This window comes from Melanerpes formicivorus, unplaced genomic scaffold, assembly GCF_026170545.1.
Source record: "Melanerpes formicivorus ecotype bairdi unplaced genomic scaffold, bMelFor1.0.p_v2 SCAF_4, whole genome shotgun sequence".
Lineage (NCBI taxonomy): Eukaryota > Metazoa > Chordata > Aves > Piciformes > Picidae > Melanerpes > Melanerpes formicivorus.
Window position 1 is genome coordinate 17,622,795 of NW_027142356.1, and position 11,109 is coordinate 17,633,903.

At 37.0% G+C, this 11,109-nt stretch overlaps 1 protein-coding gene across 2 annotated transcripts in view; it reads left to right on the plus strand.

The window, feature by feature from the left end:
• SH3RF1 (SH3 domain containing ring finger 1) overlaps positions 1–11,109 on the plus strand; it is an 82,280-nt gene that overhangs the window by 42,915 nt on the left and 28,256 nt on the right. For both annotated transcript variants that reach the window (XM_068137123.1, XM_068137124.1), the window contains exons 3-4: positions 6,535–6,810; positions 8,908–9,003. In XM_068137123.1, coding sequence (XP_067993224.1) covers positions 6,535–6,810; positions 8,908–9,003 — 372 coding nt within the window. The remainder of the gene's footprint in view (positions 1–6,534; positions 6,811–8,907; positions 9,004–11,109) is intronic.

Below are 11,109 nucleotides of genomic sequence, written 5' to 3' on the forward strand. Positions count from 1 at the left end.
AAAAGCACTTACTAAATGACTGGGCAAAAGGAGGCTTCTTGCTAAATACAGCAGTACTATCTAGCCAGTAGGTATTTTGAACAGTCAAATAGTTCTGTATTCTATTCTGAGTTTCAGTGAAACAGGTATCTTAGAAAACTCCTTAAGACATATTATATGTAAGTATTTTATCTGGTCTTTGACAGGCTCTTGACCCTCATATACTTTAACCTATATAGTGTTTGGTTTGGTTTGGTTTTTTACTTCTTTTCTCACTACATTTTTGCAATTAACTTTTCTTCTTCTCTTCCTTTCCTACCCAACTTGATCCCAGAACTCTTCAGGGATATACAGTTGGGTTAGTGACAGTTTGGAGTAGGACTAGCAAGTGCTACTACCCAGTCTCACAATTTTACTGCTCCTCTAGATGTATGCTTGCCTATATGGGTAGGTGTTTTCCCTCTTGGATTATGCAGCATTCTAGTCTTAGAAGCAGTAGGTGATAGTACATGAAAACAGAATGCAGTGGTAGAAGAGTTTAAGTGGAATAGAATGAAATTGTACTGCAACTTCTCGTGCTTAAAGAGATTAGGAGATCCACATTGCTGTGCAATGGCACTGGGACAAGAAAAGTAAAATTTGATGGAGACATCAAATGTCAGCGAGTTGCAACATACCAAAATACAAACAAAGGGGATAATAGCATTGTCAGACTGACCAGTGAGGAGGTTGTAACAGCTTATTAAGAGTAGATCTTTAAAGCAAATGGTTACTCTTGAAAAGAACTACTTTATGTAAACTTAGCTCTACACAGTGCACACTTCAAAGTTTTATTTAGATTCTTGCAATTATCTAGTTTTTTCAAAGCAAAATAATTTTGTAGTAAGCAATCAGAAGGCTTTTAAAGACTTGGATTGAAATGGAATGAAATTGTCTTCTATGCATTGACTTTCCTTTTCGCAATCAGTGGGTGTACAAAACCAAATTTTCTTTTGCATCTTGAAAGTTACATTCAAAGTTTTTCCTGTGCCAGAGCAGTTTCCTCATGCCTTTCCTCCCCCACACCCACACCCCCACCCCATGGAAAGAAGCAATTTTTAACTGGTCAAGTGCATACAGTAAAAATGTTTGGAGACATGCAGTGTGCAGGATGGAATTATTTTCTCCTTTTTACTTTTTCCTAGTTTTTACTTACTTGTTTGGTTATTTTAAGATCTTAGTTTAGTGGAAAGTATTCAAAATGTCTTTACTTAACAAACCTTGGAAAGGTAAGTAGCTGAGAACTTTGCCTTTCAGATAGTCAAGGAAAGATAACAACAAAAAAGTTTTCATAAACACAGGTACTGCACAGAAAGGGGCTGGGGTAACTGCCTCTCAAAAGCTTTGTTTGTAAATGTCTCTTTCTAACCTTCCATATTATTAGTCTGGTTGATTGGGCCTTAAGGCAATGTTTTTAAATTCCTTTCATTCTCCTGTATTCCAGCTTTTAATTTCAAAACAACTTTGTGGGAGAGAGTTACTCATGTTAAACAACTTTATATTTATTTCTTGACATCAGACAAGAAAAAATGCCTAAATGGTTTCTACTAAAAGCTGTTAAGACAGAGGATGCAAAAAGAGCTTTCATAAACTGGCTACTTAAGTAGAACCTTAATAGTTTACCTCAAAAGAGCATGTAAAAACTGTTTACATGAGGAGAGGAGCAGCGCTCATTACAAAATACAGTGTATATCCAAGCCTGTGCTGTGAAGTTCTTCTTCAAGTTACCAAGAGCAAAGTTTATAAAATCATAGAATGCTTTGGGTTGGAAGGTACCTTTAAAGGTTGTGTAGCGCACTCCCCCTGCAATAAGCAGCGACATCTTTAACTAGATCAGGTTGCTCAGAACCCGATCCAGCTTGACCCTGAATGTTTTCAGGGATGGGGCATTTACCACCTCTCTGGGCAACCTGCTTCAGTGCTTCCCTACCCTTGTAAAAAGAATTCTTCTAGATACCTAAGTTAAATCTTTCCTCTTTTAGTCTGAAACCATTAGCCCTTGTCCTGTTGCAACAGGCCCTGCTAAAAAGACTGTTCCCATCTTTCCTGTAGGCCCCCTTTAAGTACTGAAAGGCTACTGTTAGGTCTACCCAGAGCGTTCTCTCTAAACTCCAACACTCTCAGCCTTTTCTCATAGGAGATAATTTTTGTGGCCCTTCTTCAACAGGTTGATATCATGGTTAGGTTAACAAAGAAATGTGCTTAAAACCTAGTCTTTTTAGTCAGGTCAGTAGCCTGGCCAGATAGTTTCCTCTCAATGCACAACTCTGCATTTCAAAACAACTACAATGTTTTCACTGTTTTAAGTGAAATGTTTGTCTGTGTGCTGAGAAAATGAGGCTTAGTATAACTATATCATTAGAAACTAGTAGAAATTAATGTACTTAAGCTGTGTCTCAAAAAAAAATTATGCAAAAATTTAAATGCAGTACAGCAGGAACAAAGGAGACTGAAACCAAGAAAATGGAGCTAGACATATCAGGTACCTTTAAATGAAGACTTCAAAACAGATATTGGAGTCAGCAAGATAAGAGACATGAAAAAAATCTATGTGTGAAATGGGATATTCTTGCATGTAGGACAAGACAGCTTTGGTAAAGGCCAAAGAAAGCAAGAAAACAAAAGTCCACATTAAAAAAATAAAAATAAATCAAAAGGATGCATTTGAAAGATTTTGAGTTAAGGCAGCAATATCAAATAGAATGGACTAAAAGATTAAAAGTATCAATATTGTCATTCAAAAGGGTTGAGTCTGTAGAAGAAAGCTCAGGTATACCTTGTACCTACCAGAGAATGTACACATAAATAGCTCAACTCACATCTGCCTTGCAAACAAGTTGGCTGCAGCATATTGACAAGCTCCTTTCCTTATGTAAAGGCAACTTCTGTCGATGACCAAGTATGTCTTACAAGACTGGCCTCCTTTTGGGGGAATAAAAAAAAAAAAAGGTTAGAATGATAAAAGCACCTTTGTAGCACTAGACTCACTGTACTTAAGAGTTGCTGTGTAATTGGGAATTTTTCATAGTAGTTTTACAGTTTGTCCTGGTTATTAAGTTTGACTTTCGGTTTGAGTTAGGAGCTGCATGGAAAGAAAATAAAAAGATAGGTGAAGGGAAATAAGAAAACTGCAAATAAAAGTTGGTCATTAAAGATCCTCCTATGCATCAACATGATAGTAACTTCTAGTTTTAAAATTTTATGTAGAGAGAGAAAGAAGTGGGTTTTGAAAGCTAGGCATGAAAACTGCCACTTGAGGTGTCCAAAGAGGCCAGCTTTTCTGCGGGATGATAGCACTTGGTTGTACATGTAGACAGTTTCAGAAATCATTTCACCTGTCCTACTCCTACCATAAACAGTAATTATGTAAAAAGAAGACTTCCTGACCTCTTGAAGACATTCAGTGTCTGAGAAGCTTCAACAGGTGAAAAAAGGCATAGATATTCTGGGTAGATTGAACTGGTTCACAGGAAACATTAGATACACCACAGTCTCACAGCTGGAGAACAGGGAATGCCTCGCTTGGAAAAGTGAGAACCAGCAGCACTGCAGCTGGAGAGGCTTGGGAAAAAAACAGAGATACAGAAGACCCAGTACCTTTTCCATTCATTTCTTTGGAAGGGATTTACTATTTTTGCTGCTTTAGCTTATGCTGGTTCTCCAAGTGCAGTTAAGTTATACTGTGAGCACTGGTTAATGCCAGTGTAAGCATATAAATACATTTGGGATTCTGCCACAGAAAGTCGTGTTGGAAAAGGAAATCAAATCTCATGTTTCTGTGCAGGCATAAGTTTCTCTTGGCTTAAACTCATGAAAAATACAGACAATTGCATATTGTCCATTTGAAAAAAAAAAGTTTGATATAATGTGACTGAAGACAAAGTATAAATCCCAGGAGAAAGCTTGAGAATGAGTGATGTAGGTTTCTAAAGACAAAATATCTTAAATATCTTTGCTGGGAGAAGAAATCTGAGGGACTTGAACATCATATATATGAATGCATGTGTGTGCATGTGCATTTTTTCATATTCTTGTTAAGATGTTTGGGTTTATATCATCATATATTGCTAATTCTAGTCTCTTTAAAGGAATCTGGCATGTGAAATGTGTGTAAATTTTTAGCTTTAGCTAAAAGTTAATGTAAAGTATTTGTCAGCAGTAGCATTAGAAGTTCAAATTCAAATGTAGCATAAAATTCTAAGAAATCTATTTCATGTGCAGTCTTTCTGAGTTTTATATTTTAATTTCCTAAAATGGTTTATGTCTGAGTATTTTTTTGTGTGTTGCTTTCTCAAATAGCTGGCAGGGTAAATGGCAGCTGTAAACCTGAGGGTAGTCTGCGGAGTTTTTCTTCCAAAGCCTTCCTTTCATGTTTAGCCAAGTGAAAGACACAGAGAAAATGTAAACTCCTGCTCAGCATATCCTTATGGCCTTTCCTGGTAAACAGCCAGAGAGGCTAAAGCCACCCAAGGCTGCTAAACGTAACAGCCTGGAAGGCACCGTCCATGAGCTGTGGTTCCCAGTTTGGTAAGAGGAGGAGAAATGTGAAAATGGTGCTCAAGGTCCCTTGATACAATACTCCTGAGACAGTGCTCCCCATTGCACCCGCTCTTTCTCACATCATCCTCCCCATGAGGCAGAAGGAAAAGGCATTCACTTAAACTTCTCTTCCAAGTCATTTAACAATTTCTCCTTAATCCCTGGCAATCTGACTGAGAACTAAGTGTGTGTTTTGTTGAGCTTTGTTCTGTTTGAAATTATGGATTTGAACCATTTTTTTTAATGTGGGAAACAAGCTTTGCAGAAATTCAACTTCCTGTAAGGTATAAACAGATGTTTGTACATTGGAGTGAAGATTTGTTCATGGGAGGGTTTGTGATAAACTGCACAAATGTGGTATTGAGTTTTAAAAATTATATGATGGCTAATTGATAAGGCTGATCACTTTGACATGATCTGCTGCACTGTCACTCCTGGTTTGTTTTGATTTTATTTGTTTTTAAATTATTTTTTTGCCAACTGTATTTTATACACACAGCTCATATTAATGTCATTTCTCAGTGTAGGGACATAGAAAGCGTTCTCCTGAGACAACAGGATGATTCCTGGGAGAACTCCAGCTATTCCTGTCAGTGCCAGAGAGGTGCATATGTTGTCCAGGAGCTCTAATTGCTTGGGGCCATTCTTCTGCTGAGTAATTCTTTGGCTCATAATCACTGAATGGCAGTAATTTTTTTGGTTGATTTCTTTGTTACTGGGATGGAAACAGGCAAGCAATCAGTGTTTCCTCTGTTGTGTTGATGTGTTTCTTACTGCTTTCAGCATGCCCACTCTCCCCACAAGTTCTGTCTCTGCACTTGTCCTTACTAACATGTACAGTGCTTCCTTCATTGTGTCTGTTTACTTTGCAAACAGCACATAGGACTAAAAAATACATACAGTATTTTTTATTGTAGTCATGAATTTCCCCTCAATCAGCTGTGACCCACAGATTCTCCAGCTGATGTCTTAGTCTTTTTCCCTATCCAGGTTTGTGCAGAATATGCTAGTGATGTTTACATTCTGCACTGATGCATAATGATCAGTGCATGATCATAAAGAAAAAATGTTCACTTCAGTCTGAAGATCACCAGGTTTTGTGAATGATTGCATGGATCCTGCTACTGTAATCATTTTAAGACTTACCCCAAATTTATAGAAATAACTGTGATGTTCCTGTATTCCTTCTGCAAATTTCCTTGCATTGTCTGTGTACCTCTTGAAATAATGCACCTGCAGCGCATATAATGGAGGGTGACATGGTGTTACGTTGTAATCCTTCTGACGTGCATTTTAGAGCAGCACCTATGGTTTTCAAACATTATGGAGGAATCACGTGAAGAAAGCTCAGGATACTCACCTTCAACAGTTTTTTCCCAGAATTTTTTTAGATGTGATTTTAAATAAATTAGTTAAGAAGATTTAATATCTCGCCTTTAATAAAGTGAGATTTGTTTTTCAAGCTGCAAAACAGCTCTCTTATGTCCTCTTCCTTAGCATTATGTACCTGTAAAATGAAGTGACAAGACAGGCAGACGTTGTGCCTTCAATTAAAGGTCTTGTAGAAAATCTGTTATTCTAGTTCTTTATTTTCTTGCAGAATTTCCTGGTAGATCTCTCAAGTGGTCAGGATACTTTCCAGTTCATATTTTTTGTTAGTGTTTAAGCTTAGTAAATTAGTACATGAGAGATGATGTTTTACATTTTTTTGCCTCTCTTGTGTATAGCAAAATTGTAGCATTACCAAAAATCATGATGAGATGGCAATATTAAGACTCTCTAGAATTGAAGCTCTTCATGCATGTTTGGGTAAAATCAGTAGAATCACTGCAATAAAATAATGTTAATGTGTATAATTTTACTTTGCAATTTTGTGCATTTTTATTCTTAATGTCTCCCAAAGGATATAATATAAATTCTGTTTAACAATACTCATCTAATTCTGGTGCCTTTTTTTCCTCCCCTTTTCTTCTTTAGGGTGTACCTCAGTTACCATGTGCCAAAGCATTGTATAACTACGAGGGAAAAGAACCTGGAGATCTTAAATTCAGTAAAGGAGACATCATCATTTTGCGTCGACAGGTGGATGAAAATTGGTATCATGGAGAAGTCAATGGCATCCATGGCTTTTTTCCTACCAATTTTGTTCAGATTATTAAACCTTTACCTCAACCTCCACCTCAGTGCAAAGCACTTTATGACTTTGAAGTAAAAGACAAGGAAGCAGATAAAGACTGTTTACCATTCTCAAAGGTGAATAAAATTACTATTTTCTTCTATCAATTTCATCCACTTGGGTAAAAAAAAATTAATTTCTCATAGTAATTTGCATTTTGTAAAATGAAGCTGCACAAATGTGATAAGGGCAAATTATTCTGCAGGTGTTTCCCCTGTGTTGATTAGTTTTGTCTTCCTTCTCTTCCTAAATTGCATATGATTTCTCTGAGGTTTTATTTTTGGAATGCAATTTTTCATAATTGCGAGTAGTAATGCTCATCATTTATGAGAAATACTGATGCTACAAAATAAAAGTGCTCCCATCTTCTCAAGAAACACTCATTTTAAATTGTTGAAGTTGGTACTACTTTCAGCTTGTATTTCATAAGCAGCACTTTTAGGATAGTATCATAGTATGAGTCAGGGTTGGAAGGGACCACAAGGATCATCTAGTTCCAACCCCCCTGCCATGGGCAGGGACACCCCACACTAGATCAGCCTGGCCAGAGCCTCATCCAGCCTGGTCTTAAACACCTCCAGGGATGGGGCCCCAACCACCTCCCTGGACAACCCATTCCAGGGCTTCACCACTCTCATGGTGAAGAACCTCCTCCTCACATCCAGCCTGAATCTCCCCACCTCCAGCTTCATTCCATTCCCCCTAGTCCTGTCACCACCTGAGATCCTGAGAAGTCCTTCCCAAGCCTTCCTGTAGGCCCCCTTCAGGTACTGGAAGGCCACAATTAGGTCACCTCGGAGCCTTCTCTTCTGCAGACTGAACAGCCCCAACTCCTTCAGTCTGTCCTCATTGGAGAGGTGCTTGAGCCCGGATACTAGATGCAAGACACAAAGTACTGCTCAACTTCATAATTCTATAGTATTACTAATTGCCTTTTAGAAAGTATGACCATTTTTCTTACATTATTTCTACTGTAATTAATTTTCTGTCTTGCAAGGCACATAATGATACAGAGGTTCAACTGGAATTACAGCTATTCCTCTTTTTTCAGTTTCTGATTCTTCAATTTATCAAATTGCACAAAAATGTTGCAAGTTCAAATGCAAGCTAATCACTTTTCTACGCTTACCTTTTAAAAAGGATGGCTAAAATTCTAGAAAGGGTAGGATATTAATATTTGGATGGACAATGGTTATTACAGGCTAGATGTGAGGAGGAGGTTCTTCACCATGAGAGTGGTGAAACCCTGGAATGTGTTGTCCAGGGAGGTGGTCGAGGCCCCGTCCCTGGGGGTGTTTAAGAGCAGGCTGGATGAGGCTCTGGCCAGGCTGATCTAGTGTGGGGTGTCCCTGCCCATGGCAGGGGGGTTGGAACTAGATGATCCTTGTGGTCCCTTCCAACCCTGAATGAAACTATGAAACTATGAAACAATGCAGAACAGCAATACTGTTACGGATCATTTGCTTTAGCTTGCATCTTTTGATTAACTTGTTGGCAAATTAGGTGGGGGGTTGGTGGGTTTTTTTAATTTCTTGTTTGTTTGGTTTTTTTGCTTGTTTTGGTTTGGTTTTTTTATTAGTTTTCTTTTTAATCTTTAATCCTGCTTGAGTAAGTGTATGTTTCCAAGAATTTTAACCTCCATATGAAACAATTACATATCTCAGAACAATGTTTAATGTGCACATAAGTCCTTTTTTTATGTAGACTTCTCAGAACCATCTCTTATCCAAATACTGCATGTGCATGTAAAAGAAATCATATCAGTTACCAGTGTTCTTGAGTATTAAAGTAGAAAAGCAGCATCTAGGGAAAATTAGGTAATGGGTCAGTTGAGAAGGAGAAGAGTTGCAGTTCTGATGATTAATGCCAAGAACTTAAAGGGGGGGCTGATGAATACTATGTACTGATGAATACTACGCTAAGATGTCTGGCACTGAGGACAAAGTCAGATAGCTGAGATTAGTTGTGGGCTGTTAGCTGGATTCTGACTGAATAGGAAAAGGAATAGCTTGAAGCAACTACAACCTCTGAAGTAGCATGTTCATGTTACAGAGGGCCTTCACTGCTGTTCTTGTCCATGTACTGCCTTTTCTTATTGCTTATGTCTTATGGAGGGAAATTAAATTAGGAGTTTAATTAGGGCTGGGAGACATAATTGCTGCGTGTTCACACAGGATGATGTTCTGACTGTAATTCGCCGTGTGGATGAAAACTGGGCAGAAGGAATGCTGGCTGACAAGATAGGAATTTTTCCAATTTCTTATGTTGAGGTGAGTAAAGTTTGACCATCCATGAGGCTGTGCCTACTATGTATTGAATTTTCTAAAAGAAGAAATAATAGTAGTGGTGATAAACTGAGATATAATAATCTTGGACCTAAAATAACCAGAGATAGAAATAGACCTCAATAGACCTAAAATAATATAAGATCTGTGTGCTTAGTTTGGAAATGTTAATGCCCTCAGCAGCTTAACCAGTGATTTTTATTCAGCTATTTAATACCTATTTTCAATGAATGGAATTGGAATGATAGTGCTTGGAGGCATTCACTGTGTTTTTCTGTTAATACTAGAGTCACACAATCAGTCACAAACTGCATGAGCACAGAATGAAAGCAGTCAGCAAATCAAAGAAATAGTTAGCTTTGCACTGGCTCTGATACCTGGCTCTCAAAACCAAATTAGTGCAATTAGAAAGTCAAAGAACACAGGCTGTTATTTAAGCATCTAAAGCATTGACTTCTGCATCCAGCAGACCCTTATATAGAAATCTTTTGTATCTCTTTTGCATTTCACATATATGATATGACAATTTACAGTGAGAAGTAGCAGTTGAGAAACTTTCCTCAGCATTTTATTAAAGTTTGGGTTGAAAGCTCTGTCTTCTCTATAGAAAGACCTAGGTGATTCAGAACAGCATGTGCAGCTGCAGCAATGTTCACATTTGCTTTGCAGAAAGATACAGATGCTATGGACCACACGTCTTACACTGACAAAATTTTGTTTGAATGACTCAAAATGATGAAAACATTTTCACATACCTATGGAATGAGAAATATGTACCTCAAGACCTAGAGGAAAAGCATAACTGTGCTAAGGATCAAATTAGGTTTTATTAGTTCAGGTCGTGAATGCTCTGATGAGATGCCTTTTTCTAATGACTATGTTCAACCAACATAGCATTTATTATTTTTAAAGGGAAAATATGTATATGCTGATTTTTATGTGTAGATGGAAAAATCCCCACTAAAATGATATGGGAAATCTAGAACAAGAAATAATACCCAAAGAGATACTTCAGATCAGATAGATGTGGGGTTTTTTCTCGGTATATACTATGCTGAAACATGCTGTGGTGAAGAGCAGTAAGAGGTGCAGAAAATTATCAACTTGAATTTCAAAACAGCTCTTTCCTGAGATAAACATATCTATATTGTTCTGAAAAATACACAGACAGTTGATACAATTATATATCAACCCAGTCGTACCTATGGTATTATTAAAGACATCAAAGGTGAGAAGTAATTACTGTTTTTAATGTATTTCATATATGACATTTTTAGTTGCTTCCCAATCCTGTAATCATTTTTGTCATAATGACAGAAATATCTTTGCCTTGTGTGTATTAATCCACATGCATTTAAATTGTGCATTAGTAGCTGCATTTGCTGGAGATTTTCTGGAAGTCATTAACATAAAATTCGTGTAGTCTGTGTGCTGTGATGTTTATTCTTTAGTTTAGTTCTGGTACTAGCTATATTTCTCGTACAATGACAATAAAGGATAAAATTTTAGATATATTGAAGGCCATGAAAAACTGATTATATTTGAGGACAACTTCTAACCTGAAGGAACATTTTATGATTATATGTTTGCTAGTCTGCTCTATTCTTTTGTATGGCTTTCGCTTATTAAATTTGTGGTAATAATAAAACCTAGGACAAAACATTTTGAGATAACATTTTAATACCTGTTGGTTTTAAACTATAGTTTTATAGTTAACTGGCTAAGAAAACATTAACTCTTTATCTATAGACACAGCACTGTGAAATAATTATTTCTGTCTGTAAATGAAAAATAAATAATGCAAACATTGCAAAAAATAGAATTTCATTTCCTGAAATGTGCTAAAACCAAACAAACCCTCTAGTTTAGCTACAGTAAGTCCTGCTTAATACATCTAAATTACTAGACTTTGCACAGATGGAATTGCTTTAAAAGCAGGTCAACCAGGTTCTTGTACAGTGATAAAATGTAGCTAGTCTAGAAATTGTATATTTAAGTTCATAGCACTTACGTTTATCTCTGTTCCAAAAAACGAAAGATGGATCAGATCTAAAGAGATTTTATTAAAATTCTTCCATGTACAATACAGTT